Raw genomic sequence first — 22,237 nt, 5'->3', positions numbered from 1 at the left:
TGAGATTTAAAGCTAAGGCTGTATTTCTGTGCATTATGTACCCTATTCACTGCAGCTTTTGTGGAATTGTACTTGAGATTGTGAAGGCTGTGGAAATACTTGCTATATCTAGCACAATATGACATGTTAGCCACTGGGGTGCTGGCTCAATGCACTTGGTGCCTGAGGCAAACATAGCCATCCACGCTGCCAGCTACTTTGCAAATCTGGTAACCTACAAGTGATTTACAACATAATTAAGCTTCACAACCCCTCTCTGAGGCACTGATATGTTAGGATCCTTGCAGATGGAGCAACATGGATGTTAAGTGATTTGCCCAAGGCCACACAAAGACTCAGTGGCAGCACTGTGAGTACAGCTCTGACTCCCAGTCCCTTGCTCTAATTCCATACCCCAGGGAACATTCCCTCTGAAGCGCTGATGTTTGAAAAGGAGGCTGGCACTTCACAGAGTGTGCAGTGTTCTGCTGCCACACAGAGGCTGGAGGGGAGAACAACAGCGAAGGGATTGTGGTTCAGCTTAATTAGCCCACAATGCAGATTAAGCACATCTTCAGCACCACTGGTGTCATTGTTATAATACACAAGGATCCTGTTTAATTCACTATTGTGCTGAGTGCCTCTCTGGGAAAAAAAAGACAGACAGAAAGAAAAAAAATCTGGAAAATGTCCCAGATGATACATCTACCCTCCCAGAATATTTCAGAGGAAGAAGATCAGGGAAGCATAAAGATGAGTAAAGTAATGGTATTCACAGTGAGTAGATTACACACTGTTTTTATGTGAAAAATCTGTAAGCAATTCTTCATCCCTAAATAATATATATAAGTCCTGCTTGCCTGGCTTGCCACCATACTAGCTTAAGCACTCTTCAGCCAGATATGTGCAGCTGCCTGTGTACCACTGATGGCCCACTCAGACAAAAGACGTCAGCTATTAGAATGGCGGGATGGTCTACGGAAGAGAACCCGGCTCAGCTGGGGCTTACTGGTGGGTTCTGTTTGGTTCTGTCACAGACACACAATATGGCCTGAGGGAAGGCAGCTCTGGGCTTCAGTTTCCTCATTCATAAATTAGCGACAATAATACTTACTGCATCACAAGGGGGAAGTTAGGCTTATTTAATAAGTGTCTGGCAAGTGCTTTGTGATCTTTTGACACCAGGCACTATACAATCCCAGGGCCGGTGCAACCATTTAGGCAAACTAGGCGGCCGCCTAGGGCGCCTAGTGGTTGGGGGCGCCTAAAAGTCCCCTCAGGCGAGGAGGTGGAGTGGAGGTGAGTTGGGTGGGAGGGTGCGTGGGGGGTGGAGGGCTGCCCGCAGTAATGGGGGGGGGCGCACAGGGGAACAGCTCCCCGCCCCAGCTTACCTCCACTCTGCCTCCTCCGCTGAGCACACAGCCCAGCTCTAAGTCTCCTCCAATCAGCGCCACAATCCTGGGAGGAGAATTAGAGCAGCACCAGAGTGCTCAGTGGAGGAGGCGGAGCCGAGGTGAGCTGGGGCAGGCTACCCAGGCAGGGTTAGGTTTCGTAGGGGGAGGTCTCCCCAGGCAGTGTTAGCTGCCGTGGTTGGAGGAGGGGAGACGGGGGAAGTCTCCCCAGGCGGGATTAGCTGCCGTGGGGGGACAGAGGGAGTCTCCCTGGGCGGGGTTAGTTGCCATGGGGGGACGGGAAGGGTTAGCTGCTGCGGGGGTGTTCCCTGGGTGGGGGGCTGAATTAGCTGACATGGGGGAGGGTTAGCTGGATGGGGGGTGCAAGGTGGAAGTTTCGCCTAGGGCGCGAAACTTCCTTGCACCGGCCCTGTACAAACCCAAAGTCTGTCTGAGTTAAACTAGATTGGTCATGGTCAAAATACAAATACATTTACAGCAGCTAACAGTCCTGCAATAGCGGGGAGATGGACTAGATAATACAATAAGTCTTTTTCTTCGCTAGATACTACCACATAGGGCAGTTTTCAGGTTGGCACCCCTTATTTGAAGGAAAACTTTTTGCAAATCCCTTGCACTTACTGTAAAGTGACAATAAAAATGTATCAATGATAAGATAAGCCTATATAATGTATTTGTGTGTATGTTTCATGTTACTGAGAGACAATACCTGACCCGGAAGAGTAAGGTTAGTTAGGCAGTGGTGGAGAGAGATTTTCTTTCGTTTAGATTATAATAAATTTTTTAGTGCCTTGCAAACCTCCCCCCCACCAACTGCCTTTCATGATCTCCCCACCCCCACACACAAGGGTCATGACCCACTGATTGAGAAACATTGACATGGGAAAGGGCAACTGCTGGATGTCTGAGGAAGACAGAGAAATGTAGGGTGGGATTTTCAAAACTGCTCAGCACTGGCCTTTACTCTGTTGCCATTAGATGGCATGTGGATTTCAACAGGAGCAGAGTTAGACCGAGTGAACTTTCTTGAAAATTTTGCCTAAACATGGCATTATATTGTGTCAAGTGATATCACAACATTTGGTATCCTGCAAAGGTAGAATATAAAGAAGATATTTTAAGTTTTTGAAAAGGCCTATTTTAAGGGCAAGAGTTCCATCACTTTTGCTATTATTATTTCTAAGACCATCCAAAGATATATTATTGGGTGTCTTCCAAAACAGAAAGCCTTCTCCAAGGTGCTTACAAGACAAAATTATGCATTTAATCACCATGGGCATGGCAGTATGAGGAAAGGTTTTTATAAATTATTCTTGGAAAACATGTCTTAACCTAGTTAATTTCATGTAGGCATAATGGCACAGGTGGATCTTAAAAAGGGGCTTGAATGAGTTGAGAGTGGTGGCTTTTCATAGCAGCTCAAGCAGGTCATGCCAGGAGTAGAGACTAGTGTGCAAGAAAGTGCAAAGAGGGCTGTGAGTAAAGTTGATGACCAAGACGAAAAGTCTGGTGTCGCCGGTGGAGCAGAAGAGATGATGCAATAAGAGACAAGAAGCTCGAACCACTGCTGAGCCTAGGTAAGGGAGTTTCAAAGAGGAATCCTGTGGCTCCCTGGCTCCATAGTTTAGCGCAGATTGAGGGCTGTTCTACACTATGTCCCAGTTGCAATATCCTCCAAAGAGCTGTTTGTCAGCTAGGACCCACCAGAGCACAGCTTGCTCTGGCCACATCTCTGATTCTGGAGGCAGAGGGCCGGCTACATTGGCTTAGAGTGACCAGACATCCTGATATTATCGGGACATCCTGATATTAGGGGTCTGTTTTATATATGAAACTATACCCAGGGATGAAAGTAACTTACAGGATTTACCAGTACTGCCGGAGTCCTGATGGGGCATGGCTTCATCCGGAAGAGGTGTGGCCTCATCTGGAAGAGGTGTGGTCTCTCAAGATTTAAAGGCCCTGGGGAACCAGCTGTGGCTGGGAGACCCAGAGCCTTTAAATCAACCAGGGGCTCCCAGCTGCAGAGGTAGCTGGGAGCCCCCTGGGGCTCAGGGGCAAATTAAAGGGCCCGGGGCTCTGGCCGCCAGGGGAACACTGCACTTTGTGGGGCTGTGGCAGGGTTTTAAAGGGCCCAGAGCTCATGCTGCTGAGGGGAGCCCCAAGCCCTTTAAATCCAACCCCAGCCCTGCTGCTGGAGCCGCGGCCAGGATTTAAAGTCTCTGGGCTGTCTGCAGTCGCGGGCAGCCCAGAGCCCTTTCAATCCTCCCCGTGGAAGTCTATGCAGTCCTGCACGGTGTACTGGTCTTGCCAGTACGCCAGACCGGACCGGACCGGCTTACTTTCACCTCTGACTATACCTTTCTGCAAAAAAGTGTCTCGATTTTTCATACTTGCTATCTGGTCACCGTACATTGGCTACATGTCAGACTTCCTATAGTAAGGGAATCTGCAGCTGGCTGTTTAAGCGGGCTGTACACTGGTTCAAAGGAACCAAGGTGGGGCTCAGCCTGTTGTCAGGTAAAAGGAAGGACAGAGCTATGGAGGATCTTGAAGAATCTAGAATTAGAAAAGAGCTGTTGGGTCACTTAGTTCATCTCCGTACTAATTATTAGCATGTAGTATTTGTAATACAGTAGCCTTCATGTGCAGTTTGACACTAGGATGGAGCCCCTAGGATGGAGCCAGGCTGTTTTCAATGGTGGCAGACGACAGAACAAGGAGCAATAGTCTCAAGTTTCAGTGGGGAAGGTCTAGGTTGGATATTAGGAAACACTATTTCACTAGGAAGGTGATAAAACACTGGAATGAGTTAGTAGGGAGGTGGTGGAATCTTCATCCTTAGGGGTTTTTAAGGCCCTGGCTTGACAAAGCCCTGGCTGGGATGATTTAGTTGCTGTTGGTCTTGCTTTGAGCAGGGGATTGGACTAGCTGACATCCTGAGGTCTCTTCCAACCCTGATAATCTATGATTCTATTCTATGATACAGTTCTGTTCACAGTATAGTTATAAATGTGCTAAAGGCTGAGGTTCAGATCACTCTCCTTGAGATCCCACACCACAGGCTAACCAATATTAAAGTGGTTGTGTTTCTTAATCCTAATCCATCTCTACTTTTATTTTTAATTAATAAGATTCTTATTCAACATCCTATTTACATCTTAGTTATTGATTTATGGAGATTATCACCTCCTCCTTTTGTATGGCTTCATTATTAATTCCTTTCTTATTCTCTGACAGGATGAAATTATGGCTCTGATTTCACACATATTGAGCCACACTTCATTATTGTTTTCCCTCAACTTTTCTTTTTTGGTATCCTGTTTACGTTGTTTTACCCGTAGGTTCAGAACTCTTCTTGTCTTTCCTCTCTACTTTCCCCCCCACAGGACTCCGGAGTTTCATAAACACTTGGCATTTCATTACTTGGTAGTAGATCTATAACCTTTCACTTGAATGCTTAATTTGTTCTTTAGTTCCTGACCTGCAGATGTAAAACATGTTTTATTAAATTTTGAGTATAGTGAAAAGTCTGGTTACATAGGAGATATCATTTTAGTTCTGTCATATGTGGTTTCATTATTTTTCACCATATCATAACCAATCATTCTGCTGGAGCTATAACGAGTTCTTTAGCAATTCAGAAGACCAAAGATACCAATTCAATAATGTGATTAACTTTAAGCAGATATTTTAAGATGAACATATGAATAAGTGTTTTGCTGAATCAGAGACAAAATTGTGAGCCACAGAAATTAAGCAGCTGATTATCAACATTTGTCCATGTAACTTTTCTGGTGTCATATAGTTGTTTTGATTCAGCTTGCAAATAGGTTGCAGAGTGCATGCTATATCTTCTCAATGACAAGGTAGCAGAGTTGGACAACATTCTGTATATTATTTCAGCAACTTTTAAATAGTTTTTTATCAGAGCACAGACAGAGAAAATGCCCGGCAAATGAATAACAGGTTCATTTATATTAACTGCTTGTTTTTTACAGCATGAATTTAGCAATGGGGGGAAACACAGATTGCCATGAGGTGGCAAATCTTGAAAGGGTAAGATAGTAAAGAGGAAAGGATTCAAAAGTGGCATGGCCCCAGGTTAGGTCAACATCTTTTGTCCTTTGTCAATGGTGTGTTTAGATGGCTCCCTCATTACAAATGATTCACGTCAACTTTTTCACAGATGAAACATTGCACCTGTGTGTGAGAAGACAGTGGCTTCAAAGCCTGCCTTCCCTCATTAAACAAAATGTGAAAAAGCACTAGATGTAAAGCTGAGCTAACCATGGGTTAGATTACTCCTGGGGGAATTCGCCACTGCACAATGCAGAGTTTCACAGAAATTAATGTTGTGTGCACAGAATTTCCTCTTTTCCCAAACTGAAATGAGCTGCAGAACTGCTGGCCACCACTGGGGGCCTCTGGATGTGGTGGAGCCCAGCTCGCAACTAGAAGATACTGCAGGGGGAGTGGGAGGACGAGTTGTAGGGTTCCTGTCAGGTTCCCTGAAGGAAGGAGGCAGTGTACAGGAAACTCCATGCAAGCCCAGGACCCAGTATCAGTCTGTTTCTCCCTCTGGATCCCTAGACTACAGGGAGGAGGGGGTGTGAGTGTCTAGGCTGAGAGCAGCCATGGCTGGGCTCTGCGGGGGAGGGGTGCATCTGAGTCAGAGGGGGGCCCTGCAGCTGAGCTCTGGGTGGTAGAGGGTGTGAGTGTCTGGGCTGGGGAGGGCCCCACGGCTGGGGTCTGGGGAAGGAGGGGATGTGAGTGTCTGAATCCTTGACTGGGCTCGGGGGGGTGCAGAGGGCAGAGAAGCAGGAACTTGTCTGTAGTAGGGGTTTCTTTAACTCTACTCCTGGGGGAATTTGTGTGTGTGTCTGTATTGCTACAGACATACTTGCTGACAGGTATTTTGAAATAAATGACCAAATAATTGAAACTGGCATGATAATATAGTGCAGGGATCGGCAACCTTTGGCACATGGCGCGTCAGGGCAATCCACTGGTGGGCCAGATGGTTGGTTTGCCTACAGTGTCTGTAGATTCAGCCGATCACAGTGCCCACTGGCCGCGGTTTGCCGTTCCAGGCCAATGGGCCAAGGGATGTGCTGGTTGCTGCTTCCCACAGGCCCCTTTGGCCTGGAACGGTGAACCGCGGCCAGTGGGAGCTGTGATCAGCTGAACCTGTGGATGCCGCAGGTAAACAAACCATACCAGCCCACCACTGGATTTCCCTGAAGGGCTGCGTGCTAAAGGTTGCCGATCCCTGATATAGTGTTATTTTGACAAATAGAATTTGCAGAATTTTAAAATATTGCGTGCAGAATTTTGAAATTTTTGACGCAGAATTACCCCAGTAGTATTAGATGCAACTGCTGAACAAAGAAAGAGTGGAAGAAAGAAAAATAAGGAGCGTTTACTGAGAATTCTCCTTGGACTTCATTATCAGTGGCCTATATCATCATTCCATTGAGAAGGTGGATCTTTTTTATTATGTTCCACATTGTTAGTGTTACCCTTGGAAAAATAATAACTGAATTCAAACATTGCTGTAGAGAGAATTTTTTTACAACTCTTTTTTAAAATTTGAACGTAATAAAAAATATAAAGGAAAAATGAAGAATGTGTTGGGGACATACAGAGAGACAAGATGGGTGAAATAATATCTTTTATTGGACCAAATTCTGTTAGTGAGAGAGATAAGCTTTTGAGCTTACACAGAGCTCTTCTTCAGGTTCTGGGGACATAATGTCATTATTTAGGGAGAGACATCAGTCACACTATAGTTAAGGTTGAAGCTAACTTCCCATTAGAAGGATAATTTTTAAATTCTCACCCTACATTTACCCAGACCAAATCAATCTCCCTGAAAATCCACATGGATATATCTCAGCTCAGGATATAAATTTTTTTTTTAATTGTGGAAAAAAATAATGGCCTGATTTAAGGACTTCATGGAATTAAAAAACAAAACAAAACAATCCACTACCACCACCCAATTGGTTAAAGTAAAGTAAAAGAGTGAAAGAATCAATGGTCAACAAACTGAAACAGATAAACCTTTAAAGTGTAAGTTGACATTGCTGTCAACACCAGGGGATTTCCCCAAGAAAGCATATCACACCACCAACTTGCAGTTGATTTGCTTTTTACTGTATTTTCAATTAAATTCAACAACAAGTCAGTCAATAACTGTTTAACATTGCATTCCATCCCTGCCAGGCTATGTGCATTTCAGTCCAGGGTTCCAACTAGTCACCATTCAATGGGCCTCCAAGACAAAACTCCCTTCTCAAAGAACCAGGCCTGAAACAGGATAGTGTATTCTTAAATCTTTACATGATAATAAGGTCTATGCCCATAACCAATGTTCGCCACCAAACTTAGCCCTCTTCTCCATTCTTGTTTCATCTGATTCTTGGGTTTGGGGTTGAAGAGTCACAGAATCTATCTACAATCACCACCAGAAACTCATGCCCATGAAGTCGTGGTCAAAGAAAATAGGCTGTAATCACACAAAAATCATCAGCCACTGACTAAACCAACAGAGACCAATGCCTCATGCACCAATTCACAACCAAAAATATCAACACCACAAAACAGACATCACTGCCAGATGCAACTGAAGCCCAATCCCTCCAACCTGTGTAAAATGGACCATGGGAAAAAAATGCCTCCCTGTCTCCAAAAGGATGACCACAGCAATAGAGTTCAGTGTCCTACCAGACACATGCCTTTCAAAGAGGATTACCAACCAGTCAGGATAGCCCAATCCATGGCCAACATCAGCCAGTGAACATAGTGTGAGACAGTGGGAAAGAGTGAGCTGCTAATGAAGAAGCCAAAATATGCTGAGGCTCCCCAGTGGGTTATCTTCCATCGCCCACACCATACGAGGAGTTAAACCATATCAATGAATAGGCCATTGTTTCAAAACTGATGGCTTGCTATGTCCCATGGAAAGGATGGGAAGGGATAGCACAGTGGTTTGAGCATTAGCTGCTAAACCTAGGGTTGTGAGCTCAATCCTTGAGGGGGCTATTTGGGGATTGGTCCTGCTTTGAGCAGGGGGTTGGACTAGATGATCTCCTGAGGTCCCTTCCAACCCTAGTAATCTATGGAAAGGGACATGTGTGGCAAACCTGTAGCCACAGGAGACTCTGGGTAAGGCTAGCTGAATGTTTTTAAAAAACCATAGGTGGTCAACGTTAATAGCTTTGCAGAGAACATTGGATTTGCTTTTTCTGGCCCTGACACCTATTATATACATAACACAACACATAGGAATTTAGAAAGGAATAAACAAACAGCCAAGCTTAAGCTGCAGGAAATTCAGCACATTAAAGCTTTATGAACAAATGATGTACAGGCTTTTTTATTAATGCAAGTCACAAAAATGTTCTCCCACAAGTCAGTGACTAACCTTCCAAATATGGGAATAAACATGATCAATTGCATCAGCAACACTAAATACAAAAGCACCAGATAATTGACTCATAATGCACCAAACTGCAGGGAAATGCACTCCCCTTGGCAGCAGAATGATCTGGTGACAGCTCCTGTACCACAGGAGATCCTGTCCCCCCCCCATAAGCCATTCTGGTGATTCTGAACCATGACTTTAAAACTGAAATGCAGGAGACATCCTGCTGGGCCAAAGGCTCCCAATCTACTCTGGATTTTGCCCTTTCTCTCCCCTCAGGAAGCTGTATTGCATGTCATGGACAAAGCGTAACCATCTATTTGTAAAGTGAGGTTTAAAGATCTGCTGAAACATTCCAGCTACACCACTGTAACTAAAAGTCTGTAACTTAAGTTCCAGGTGCACTGAGTCATTCACAAAGCATGGTATCGTCATCACAATAAGTTATACCTTTAAGACATGCACTACAATAACATACAGTGTTGTTAGAGAAATATAATGCAGGAAGAGAGAGCAGAATATAGTACTGTAACAGGAAAAGTTAGGATAGGGTATTGACTGAGCAAAGATCAGGCTACATGTTAAATACAACTACCTTATTTCTGTTACATATGGTGTTTTAGTCAAAGTAAAGTGCATTAAAAACCCTCAGCTTAATATCGCTCTATCCTTGGATTTTCTATAGAGGCCATCCGTGTGGTATCCAACACTGAGGGAAAATTTTCAAACATGGGTGCCCAAAGCTAGACCATCTCAATACAAAGAACCTGTGGTTCAGAGATGCCAAACACCAACAGGAATAGGGAATGCTCAGTATCTCTTAAAATCGGGCTGATTTATTTAGGTGGCTACCCATTAATTTACTTTGGTACCCAATTTGAAAATGCAGCTTTATTAATTTTTTCTTTATCTTTAAAAATAATGGAAGAAAGAACAGCATTGTAGTTTTATTGGTCCCAGGATATTAGTAAGACAAGGTGGATAGGTAGTATCTTTTATTGGACCAGTTTTGGTTGGTTCAAGACTATTTTCAAGCTTATACAGAGCTCTCGTCAACAGAGGTTGGTTCAATAAAAAATATTTCCTCACCCACCTTGTTTCTCTAAAAGGAAAAACATTTTTTTTAATATTGAAATGCACCATCAGGATGATTCTGAAAAGAGAAATGGTGGTTTATTTATGACAACAAAAACTAGATTGGGTCAAAATACTAGACATGGGAACAAGCATTTACCAGCAAGGATGGAGATGAGCTAATAGGTCTATCCCGTCTCTAATTGCTATGATCTTGAAAGTGAAAAAGGACTCTGGCTGGGGACTTTGGTGGGAGGAAAAGTATAAGAAACAAAATCCAGAACATGGGCTCCAGCATCTATTTTATCAAAGATCAAACATCATGTGTACATTCCCATGGATATCTTGATTATCACTACAAAAGTCTTTTTTCTCCTGCTGACAATTGTTCATCTTAATTAATTAGCTTCCTAGAGTTGGTAGGGGAACTCCCACTTTTTCATGTTCTCTGTATATATATATATCTCCTCACTATATGTTCCATTATATGCATCCAATGAAGTGGGCAGTAGCCCACGAAAGCTTATGTTCAAATAAATTTGTTAGTCTCTTAAGGTGCCACAAGTACTCCTGTTCTTTTTGTGGATACAGACTAACACGGCTGTGGTTCTGAAGCATGTGATAAGAAACTCTTTTCTTGCAGTTGACATTCATAACACAGAAAATCCATCTGGAGAGTTTTCTTCTAAATGAGCCCAGTGGCTAATATGGCATTTTATCAAAGCTTTACTTTTCTCATATAAATATTTCGGATTGTTTACACAGTGCGAGCCTACTAAATGTTGTGAAAGGCTCATATTAGAGATGCAAAACATATGCATGCACCCCCTTATGCCCTTCACACCAGATCCTTGACTCAACTTCTCAAACCAGCTGTTGAATCTGATGATGTAGGGGAGTTCCTGGGTAGCATAAAACCCCATGGTTGGACTCTACACTGTGTTCTCATGGCCTGACTTAGGAAATGCAGCCAGAGCATGCTGGCATATTGGCTATTTGCGGCTACTACAAGTTGGTGAAAGTTTGCCCAGCCCTTAGTCTGCTCTAATGTAGCCAAAGGCCAGTTTGGCCTTAAACTAGCTCCATGATCAAGTGAGATGGATAGGCGGTTTAAAGTCACCTTTGTTTTGCTCACCATCAGCGGCACCGATTGAGTCTTTGATTTCTAACAAAATCTGAGTTTTTTCCAACTGGGTTGCACAAAACTTAGGGAGGAAAAGTAGTCTTGTTAAAACATCAGACAGAGCCAGGAGTTTCAACTCCTGATTTAGCTACAGGAATGAACCCACGGAACCCACCAACCCCGTTGTATCTCAATTTCCCAACATGAAAAATGAAGATGAAAATGCTTAACCAACTTTGCAAAGCACTTTCAGATTTAAGAGGATTAAACATTATCTTTATTAAATATATCTTCTTCAGATGTAATATTTGATTAATTAACATTTGTAAATCCTTTTGAGAACCTTGGTTAGGTATTACAGAGGTGAAAGGTTGTTTTTATAATGAGTGTGACTCATCTAAGCACCAATCAAAGCTTCCGGTTCCGGAACACTCTAGAGCATGTGCCTAACTTTAAGCATGTGCTTAAATCCCTTTTAAAACAACAGGACTTAAATAATTGCTCAACTGTTTTCATAAATTGGGTTGGATGTAATCATATATGTAAGTGCTTTTCTGAAGTGCACCCCTAGTGAGGTAAGGAATACAGCTTTTTGAACAAGAGAGTTAAAGATAAAACAAGTAGGGCAAGAATTACAATATTTCTGGAGTGATTAATATAGGTCTTCCAAGCCGTGCGTAGTACAGTTTTCAGTTTAGCCACGTGTGTTTATTAGTGTTCTTTGGCCATTCTCCAGACAAACAAGCAGGCCTGCTGACGAGAAGATACTATAATTTTTCAAGTATGTGGTATTGATGGATGTCAAAGATAGTGTTTTAAAACACTATAAGTTTACCTAAAGCTTTAAGCCTGGGGCATGAGACATGTGAGATATATAAATACATTTGTTATGTGTTCATGCTCAGTGGTGAAGTTCACTTTGCCAAGCTTGAGTGTGTAGGGGTTGGTACAACAAAAGTACCCCAAAGCCAGGGCCTGCAGACAGTCCTGTTCCTCCAGCTCATGTGGTGGAAAAGCAGCTGCAGCCTGAGCTACTTGCACATAAAATAGATTATCTGACTCCCAAGGTTAGCACCCGTCACTACTCTCCATGTCCCACTACTGTTGTCCTAGCCCTCATGTGGCCTCCCACATGGCGACTTTCCTCAAAGGGCCCAGATGGTGATCAGGGTTCTCTGCAACCTGCTACAGGGCTATAACCTCACAAAAATGAGCCACAGCTGGAATTTCTTGGCCCTTAGAAAGAAAGAGAGAAATCTTGACATCACAGTCAATGGGAGAGTTGCTAGTGCCCACAATCAATGGAAGGCTGAACCATAAACCATGGTGCATATTTAATAGTTCCTATAGGACTCTGATATTTAAACTCTGCTTGAGCTTGAAAGAAAAACAATTCAATCTGGTTCAGATCCAAAGGCATAACTAACTAAAGACTGGGATGAACATTGAACAAAAAAGCTCATCTAAAGCCTTCGACCAGCCTATCTCCCGCTTTTCATTACCACCACAGTTGTGATGACTACACAGGTGGTAGGGAGAGGCCTGAGATGGAAAATGGCTTTTATGAGGGCAAAAGTCATTCTCTGTGAGGGGTCCTTAGGTTTGAACATCAGTCCAAACCAGTCCCAATGTGTTGACCTTCAGGACATGCTCTAATGCCCATTGGTTTTTCACTAGCTGTGAGAGGATTCTGTGGGAAATTATAAAGATTGTAAGGCAGGAGACATTTTGGGTGCTGGTCCCAGATGATAGAATTAACTCCCCCAGGAATAGGGTGACCAGATGTCCGTATTTTATACGGACAGCCCTGATTTTTGGGTCTTTTTCTTATATAGGCTCCTGATTTTTCACACTTGCTGTCTGGTCACCCTACCCAGGAACTAAGGACCACTGGAAACAACCCCACTTTCAACTTCAGGTGCAAGTGGCACTTCTTCCACTTGCCTTCTCCAACTTAACACGGAGCAGCACAAACATTTAAAAAAATCTGAAACTCAACACAATCATAATAAAAAACGCTCCACTGTACATACAATTCTCCTCCTAGGGACAGGAGGAGAGAAAGAATCAACTTCACATGAGAGATGTTCATCACCACACTTATTTGGAAGGTTCACAGATACTAGGGTGATGAGGATGGTATGGAAACTTATAGAGGGCAGAAGATTCTGAATGTGGTTTTGGTGCTTAATTATTCCATGTGTTAATTATTGGGGGGAAAAGTGTTATTGGAGTAGTCTGTCTTTTTAAAATGCACCCAAGAGTGCTTAGAGCAAAGGTTTTTTTTTAAATGAGTAGAATAAATAAAATAAATCTGCCTGTAGTAGAGTGCAAATGGCCTCTCTCTCACCCTCTCTGTGCCCCAAATGGTGATACCAGAATGCTGCATGATACCTCAGCTGAAGAAAGGAAAAGGAAAACATGAACTAATCCCAATAACTCCTGCCTTTGAATACTCAGCTGAATTCTCCGCCGAGGAAGCTTGCCTTGATGCCTATACCTTACCTCTTGGTGTTCTTCTCCAGAGCGTTGAATATACCACCTAATCGAGGCTTGCTGGGACTTAGGAATGCATTCCAGAAAAGTTGAATTAAATTCAATGCCAAAAATCACCTTTTCATCAGTAGTTTCATGACTAATGCCTGGAAAGCAAACATGGTACCGAAGATTAACCCTGACCTGATTTTTAAAGCAATAGGAAAATAGACTGATTCAGAACAGATGCTACAGGAGCAAGTGAATTATAAAATAAGCAAAAGGAAACTTAACTTTTAGCTTAAAATCTAACGGCTAGGATTTAGAGGCGGCTGCTAACTTTTCCTCCAGTGCAACTTTTTTTTTTTGGAGCAGTTAATAAAATCTGTACCACTGACTTACTTACGTTTAAAGAGAGACAGTCACTGCTGGTGAATTAGCTATTTTACCTATATTTTTCCTCTGCTCCATCCTCTGTGCATCCAGTGGAGACTGAGCAGAGTAGAGGCGGGGTAGCCATAAGTGCTGGTTGTAGTTCCACCAATTCTGAGAGCCACCAGGGACAGCTTTAGCACCCTGCATACTTTAGAGCAGTCTCAAAGCTATCTGAAATCACTCCCTTTTAGTGGCCATTTACTAGGCAGTTACTACTGAAGCTCGGTGTGTTCCAGATAGGGCACTGAACTAGAAGTAAGGAGACTTGGTTTCTTCTCTTGACTCTGTCAGTGACCTTGGAAAAGTCACTCCACCTCTCTGTGCCTTTGTTTCCCCTCCCAGCCTTTGTCTGTCTTGTTTATTTGGATTGCAAGATCTTCAGAGCAAGGACTGCCTTTTGTACTCTGTTGGTGCAGTGTCTACTGCAATAGGGACCCTGTTGCAATCGAGGTTTGTAGATGCTATCATCATATAATTATTATCTATTATTAATACTTATTATTATTAATCTGCCAGGGGCTGGAAGTGGGGTTGCACAAGGCCATCTGAACCTGTTTTACAGCACCAGGGGAAATACCCACCTTGTTGCTAAAGCTATCCATACATTCCATTTTTGCCAACATATTGGGGCTCAGGATTGAGTTCATATTAGTGAAACATCTAAGTAATTTTGTATTTGTTCATCAAAGACAGTAACTTCAATAACCATTTCTCTACAAAGAGATACCTGACTGCAGCAGTCGGGATGGCATCCCTACAGCAACCCTAAGCTCTGTGGCATATCTCAGATACCACTATGTAGTAATTATGGGGTGAATCATGAGAGAGTCCACTCCCAGCCCCTTTGAAATCAATGGGAATTTGGCTATTAACTTCAATGGAACTGGGATTTCACCCTGACTTTTTAATGATCCCTGCAGTATATAAGCACAGTGAGAGCCCAGTATATCATGCAACAGACTGGTCTTTGATCTCATGGCAGACAGCCCTAATTTTTGCTGTGAAATATACTGAGTTCTGCAGCAGGCTTCCAGCACCAAAATGACATGAAAATAATCAAAGATCGATCAAAGGTAGCAGCTTCTATTAGCTCAAAAATTAAACTCAGCAATACTACCAATACTGTTGTGACTGGGCTGTTCTTTTTAATAACTGAATGTAAAAACCCCAGACTAACTCAAACTTCAGTTTTGAAAGCTTTTCTTTTATTTTACGCTGCCACAGAAATTGCAGGGTAACCACAGAATTTATCATTGACAGTACACTCTGTAAGTGAACTGCAGCAGTTGCCAAGGGAGTGAGCCACACTGTTTGGCAGCTGGGAAAGGCGGATATCTTGTTGAGGGAAAGGGAAAATCATGTTAATAGGGGGAATGTTTAAGTAGCTGCAGGGAGGGGGAACTGGCGGGTTTGTCAGCTGGAACAGGGGTTGGTACTTATTAGGGGAGGAAAAAGGAGCATTTCCTGCTTCCTCAAAGGTTTTCTTACTTGGATTTCTGTCCAGATACTCTGCAAAGGAGCAGAGGTCCTGGCATCTCACTCATGGTGGGGTATGGGGTATTCACATCAATTGTCTTATTTCTCCCCTGATGCTGGGTTTCTTGCATGGAGTGGGGGGTGAGGGGGAAGGAGGAGTTGTTTTCGCCATTTGCTTCTTTTAAGTTCTCATGGCTCAATGAGTCTAGCTGCTGGATGAGGGCTGAATGGAGAGAATTTGGGGATTCTAACTGCCTGGGCATTAGCTACCCAGATATCTGCCAAGGCCTAGTTCCAAAGTGCATAATAAACAGACAGACATACTGACCGTACACATCTTGTTGGAGGAAGAGGCGCAAATACTCACTTTCTTCCACATCCCAGCACTGAGCGACTGGGTCTCCATATCTGACATCTTGCCTCCTGGCTCGCCTGTAATAAAAGCATTACAGTTTGTAACACTTGAGGCATAATTGCTGGAATTCAGTAACAAAATGCAGAGGAGCTCGACAGATGTGGGACCGCAGCACTCCAGCCCTATCGTTGGCAATTACAGCCCTAAGTAAATCCAGCCTCGCTCTCAAGTGGCATGTGGCACAGAGAGATTTGTATAAATGGCACAAAGAGACAGGCTGGTGATTTAAGAAAATCACTGTGGGGAGACAGATCTGCCTAGAAGAGGGTGAGGGCAATCCAGTGGCAGACACCTTCGAAATCAGCTATAGATGCTCTGCCAGATCCAAAGGCAGAACAGATGTTGTAATCTAGTGGGCCAGATCACCTTGGAAACTATCAGAACTCTCAACACCCTACATCATGTAAACCTACGAGTTTCAGCAGACCACATTCCTGATGCAATTCAAGGCCAACACAGTGTAATGTCAGCTACTGAATTTTCTAAAAACAAGCAATGCTGGAAAAGCGTAGGTGCTGCTTCAGATGGAACAGTTTTGAGAACAGCAGCTACAGAGTTTGGGGAACTTTATGTAAAGATGAACAGAGCAGGGGATTGGGAATCAAGATTCCTGGATTCTTTTCCCAGTTCTGCTATTTAACTTGCTTAGTGATCTTTGGGCGAATTACTTAACCTCTCTGTGACTGTTTTTAGGTTTAATTAAAATAATATTGATAATACTTAGCTCCTTTCATCCGTAGAACTCAAGAGGATAAATCTAATTATTTTCATTCTTCAGATGGGGAAACTGAGGCATAGAGAGGCAAAGTGACTGCCTCGAGGACACACTACAAGCCAGCATCAGAGATGGCAATAGGACCTTACAAGTGCAAAGCACAGCAATGTCTAAGTGGAAGAGCCGGTTCCTGATGCTGATGTGTCCATTTGGAGAAGAGACTTAAATATGCTGGGAACACAGTGTGCCAGGTTGCTAGACCGAGCTAAAGGAAAATATGCAAGTAACTGACCTATGGAAGATGCACAAAGCAAAACACCAATCCCTACTTCTGGAGCCTCGCACCCACGAAGCTTTGACCTATCCATCAAGCCAGGGAGCTCTATAAATAAATGATCCCTCATTCTCTGTCTCTGCATGCAGTGGAAAGAAAGCACTGCAGCCTTCAGCAACCCCATGGGGCATAACTTGTCCCTTGAATCTTAGCTTTTATATTTCTCTTCTCATTTACATTTCTCTGAATTTATTCTAGTTCACTTTAGCTTAGGGGAGAATATACATGATTGCACCATGAATGATACAACAACCCACAACTAATTAACTACAATCGCTCATTTAATCATTTAGGCCCAGTACCGCAGTCCTTAAAGAAGCAAAACTCTTATCACAGACAGCAACCATTGGCCTTCATTGTAAGCAGAGCTGGGCAACATTTTTCAGATGATTAGTTTATATGACAAAAAATGCAGTTTCAGCCCAAAAATCTTTGTGTGTGTGTGTGTAATTTTTTGTAATTTTCTGATTCAAACCAAATTTTGTTTCAATTTTTTGGAACTGCCAGCAAACCAAAAAATCAGTTATTCACTCCAATTGTAAGGACTGCCCACAGGACAGATTCACTGAAGGGGTGGAAGCGGAGGCTGAGGAAAAGCCTTGAAATAGTGGCATGAACTGAGAAACTCTGGCTGACCTAGTCAGAATGCTAGTAGGGGGAGCTAATGCCAACTCAGTAACTTTAATAACCTTCTAGAGTACAGTATGAAATCCCTCCATCTGGCTCAGGGAGAGTTCAGATATGGCTCCTGTGGTCCTTTCTCTTTTGGGAGGCTGGTGCTGCAGCTGGTATAAGCCCAGCAAAACACTTGTGTAACCTATACCAACACACTATGGCTCTCTGTTCTTCGCTAGTCCATGGATAGAGGTTTGTAAACTCTAAAGCACTTGAGCCATGAGACCTGTGTCTTTTAGCTCAGACAGCAGCAACTCATCCTTTCAGTTCCTGCTGTTGGCGACCCACCTAGGGGTATCTTGTGGGAGACACACTTCCCATTGTGATTGTGCTTGGCTCACATGCAGAGGCACAAGTATGGGAAGCTCCTTGAATTACTTCCCTCCTTTGCACACTCACGCAGAGCCAGACACAATTTAGCCCTTAGCCTCATAACTTGGTATCTTAAAGCATGTAGCGTAACAATAAATATGGTGATCTTGTTACATTAGATGCCTAGTGCAATTATCACTATTCATAGTAAAGTGCTGCACTGTTTTCATAGCACTCCCAGCAAAACATGGACAAAGTTATGTCTACAATTTATCTAAAAAACATGCTGAAGAAGTGCAATTTGATTTTGCTGGCCTAGAAACTCAGTGGGAACCTCTGAAGCCCTTAATGTAAGGTATATGAATGGGTGGATTTTTGATAAGAACTCTATACATATTCTTACCTTTTAGAAGTTGGTGCATATCTGGAACACGAGTTTCCATCCCAAGCGCAGTATGGGTCTCTGGCAAGGCAGCAGTCTGCACAAGCCTTCCCATACGTGTGACATCTGTGCAGGGAAAGCTGAACCAATCCATCTTTGGAACCAATGTACAATTGTTGCTGCAAATCAGGCAAGGCAAATGAATTAGAAGCATTCTTCAAGGAACTATTTTAAATGTTCTCTTTCTCGCTACCACCCTCACAATCTTTCAGTCTTGGCCCAGATTGTATTGAATGAGAGAGAACTTCACATTCATTGTAAAATGTTTCTCAGGGCACTGTGTGTGCTAGCCAGTTTCCATCCATTGCAGATGACATGATGGTGGAAAGGGGCTATGGAACCAGAAGGACAAGTATCTAAAACCCTGGTAGGATGTTGGCATGAATTTACAATATCAAAAATCAGCAGCAATCCACAATAATTTTAATAAAAATTTGATAGAGGAACACAGGTCTTGATGTTAATCTCAACAGTCATGGGGCTCTTTTCTGGTTTATGTCTAATGTTCCTAAAAGCTCATGCTTCAGGGTTTCAGATGGTCACCTGCACAGGTCAGGAAGAGATTTTTCCCCCTCCAATGTATTTTTTTATCTCCTTCCTCTGAAAGATCAGGGATGGCCCTGGCAGGAGATGGGATATTGGATAGGGTGGGCCACGGTTTTGAGGCGACATTGAGCATTCTCTCTCTCAGGTGCTTGGCTGGCTGATTCTTGCTCAAAGGATCTAACTGATTGTCACATGCAAGGTTGCAAAGGCATTTTTGCCCAGGTCAGATTGGCAGTGACCTTGGGGATTTTTGTCTTTCTCTGCAGCATGTAGGTGCAGGCCACTTGCTAGGATTACCTGAGTATATCTCACCTAATCATTTCCCTGCCATTGCAGGGACCTCAGGTACTGTGCACCTTGGTCTCTCGCCTACTCTCTGCTGTAGCACATAACAGTTCAGTTTCTTGTGGGCTGTAATACTTGGTTCTAATTTCAGTTGTTGGGTTCAGTGTGCGGGTCCTGGGTGGTGTTGGTGGCCTGTAGCATACAGGAGGTCAGACTAGATGAGTTGGTGGTCCCTTTGGCTTTAAACTATGACATTGACCTGGAATCGGGATATCTGGATGACCTCGGGCAAATAACTTTCCCTCTCTGTGCCTCAGTTCGGTATTTAAAATGGGGAATAATTATACTTCCTTTCTCCCACCTTTTGTGACTTGTGTAGTTAGACTGTAAACTCATAGATTGGGGACTGCTTCTTACTATGTATATGTACAATGACTGGCACCGTGGGGCCTTGATCCCTATTTGAGATCCCTAGTTGTGCTGCTTGTAATACCAATACTATAACCAATAATAAAATAATAATAATGTCTTGATGAATTAATAGATAATACAGAGTCAAATTTTTGTCATATGTGGAAAATATGTGTGTTAACTTAATTCACAAATCCCACATCCATATGACTAAGGATTTGTATCCATGAGTATCCATGTGCATACAAACTACAATTTGCGAGCAAATGTCAATTTTCCAGGCAAATTAGTTCACACTATACTTTCCAGTTGCAGCTTAAGTGGCAGCCTTTGAAAATTTGACCAACAAGTAACAGATGTCACCAGCAAAGCAACAAGCTAAATGCTCAAAATACCAAACTATTCATGTGAATTAAACAAGTGTGTGAATTACCTGCTTCAGGGACATTTCCATAGTTGAGATAAATGTTGGATGCTGAAAAATTAAAGAGTGAATGTCAGTGTACCTGTTCATTGACATTTGCTTCTGTCTTTAATAGAAAAGATGACATATTTTAACAGCTGCCTAACAACAAAATCAATAAAACTACAGATCAATTTAATTGGTTTATCCAGTTGTGAAAAAAATATCAGCAATAAGGGAATACCTGCTTCCAGAAATAAATGCCAGCAAATATTTTCTGCTACTTGCCAGTAGATGATTTCTGTCCAGGAAGATTGTAATTCACGCTGCACAGAGGACCAGCACCAGATCTAAAAACTCCATTTAAGCACTATTTTGAAGGCTTAAATGGGACTTCAGGTGTGCATAGGTTGCTCCTCTGCACCAAGGGTGAATTTTACCTCTAGTGAAGTCAGTGGATGTTGTGCCAATGACTGTAGGAAGAACAGGATGGTCCTGGTATATTATTTATGCTTTATCACATAATGGAACATCTAAGCCTATTGTTTAATTTTGATGTGGCTTTAGGAATAAGGAATGGTTTGCAGCTGCTCTTTCCTCTTCAATTTTCCATATTAAAAAAAAATGTAGAGGTAACATTTATAAAGTAGAGGAATGTCTGCTAAGCAAACCCCAAACCTTTTAGTGTTAAATATGATATGGCATGTTTGCCCTCGACGTTATGCTATAAGAATGCAGCAAATTGGTGTACATACTGAAACTCCTGATTACTTGGCAGACAGTCGAGCAATCTTGGTATTTTTAAAGAAATATTTATAATTGGTGTTCATAGCAGTGGAAAGAGGACATTGAGAGCCTTTAAATCAAGAGGATTCTCATCCTATAGATGATTATTAAAAGGCACATAGAGAGATTAACTCAGTAATATCAGTTTTACAAAGCCCGTACTAGTGCTGGGTGAACTCACTGCGTCTGATTTCAAACTCATTTGATCATTGTGAATTAGAAAGATCGACTACGACCCCACTGTTCTTTGGCTTGCAGTGCACTTAGGAGAGAATCTATGAAAAAAGGGCAGATGGTGGGGAGAAAGGAAAACACTAATGAAACAGTGAGGTGAAAAATAAAATAGAACTGGATGCAATGAAAAGGGAACAGCAAGAGACTGCCAAAAAGGAGGAGAGAGAAACACTGGAATGAAAAAATAAATCAGCAGGCACATTCTTTTCTGCATTACACTGGTGTAAATCCAAATCAACTCAACTACCATTAACAGAGTTAATCAGGATTTATCTCAGTGTAAGAGAGAGTAGAATTTGGCCCAGGATATATACCATTTATAGGCAACTCACTGGAGCTGGCCTGACTCTCTCTGACATTCTACCAGCATTGCCAACCCCAAGCACACAAAAACCTTGAATCAGGCTCCAGAATAAACCCACCCCAAAACAAAACAAATCAAGAGATTGATTTAAAAATTATTAGACTTTAAACAATCGCAGATATTTCGTTCATTTGCCTTGTGTTTTTTGTTTGTTTTGTTTTTAACCTTGATTGTTCGTGTTTCAAGGTTTCCTCCACAACCATGAGGGCTGAAAACATTTTTTAAGTGATAACAGGGATTGTAGGACTCCAGAAGCTGAGGCTTTAAGAAAAACACTAAAAATCAAGCAGTGTTGGTGAGACAGCTGAGAAAACTGTGAGTTGGCAGCAGTGTTGTACATAAAAGACTTCCTAGGAGCTTGAAAACTGATGTTCTTTTTGATTCAATCATCTTTGGAAAACCAAAGGATCTCAATGTTAAAAATAAAATAAGTTTGGAAACTAGCACTAGTTCTGAGAAATGAATTGCTTCAGAGGTTGAATTCCACAAGGCTTAAAACTCCCCTAAACTATTCTCTGATGCTGTTCAAACACTCAGTGGGTATTAAAGCTTACCTTGAAAATCTGCAGTTCTTCCAGGACTACCTCCTCCATAGTCCACTTCTCCTTTGTAATACTCACAACTTTCAGTACCGTTCCTGTGTCTGAAACAAAGGTATGTAGTATACAAAGCAATGCTTGTGTTTCAGTATTTAAGTACAGTTCTGTTTCTAACTGACTTCATATTGACTCCCCTTCCCATTCTTTTTCTAAGTAATGCGCTAAACTTCAGTTAGAAAGAAGATAAAAAAACAAATCATGCTTAATGTAGCCAGGAATTTGCTTTCTAAATACATCTATCCATCCCAGGTACTTGTATGGCCCCCATCACTATAATGTCTGTATAACTCACAATTTTTAATGTATTTAACCT

At 42.5% G+C, this 22,237-nt stretch overlaps 1 protein-coding gene across 8 annotated transcripts in view; it reads right to left on the bottom strand.

Moving 5' to 3' along the window:
- Positions 1-22,237, bottom strand: part of LOC116837266 (semaphorin-3D) — a 207,321-nt gene that overhangs the window by 10,773 nt on the left and 174,311 nt on the right. For all 8 annotated transcript variants that reach the window (XM_075064377.1, XM_075064398.1, XM_075064410.1 and 5 more), the window contains 5 exons: positions 21,880-21,968; positions 19,972-20,013; positions 18,258-18,415; positions 15,771-15,835; positions 13,523-13,659 (listed from right to left, as the gene is read on the bottom strand). In XM_075064377.1, the coding sequence (XP_074920478.1) occupies positions 13,523-13,659; positions 15,771-15,835; positions 18,258-18,415; positions 19,972-20,013; positions 21,880-21,968 (491 nt within the window). The remainder of the gene's footprint in view (positions 1-13,522; positions 13,660-15,770; positions 15,836-18,257; positions 18,416-19,971; positions 20,014-21,879; positions 21,969-22,237) is intronic.

This window comes from Chelonoidis abingdonii, chromosome 1 (genome assembly GCF_003597395.2).
Source record: "Chelonoidis abingdonii isolate Lonesome George chromosome 1, CheloAbing_2.0, whole genome shotgun sequence".
Classification (NCBI taxonomy): Eukaryota; Metazoa; Chordata; order Testudines; family Testudinidae; genus Chelonoidis; species Chelonoidis abingdonii.
This window is presented reverse-complemented; position numbering and strand designations above follow the sequence as displayed.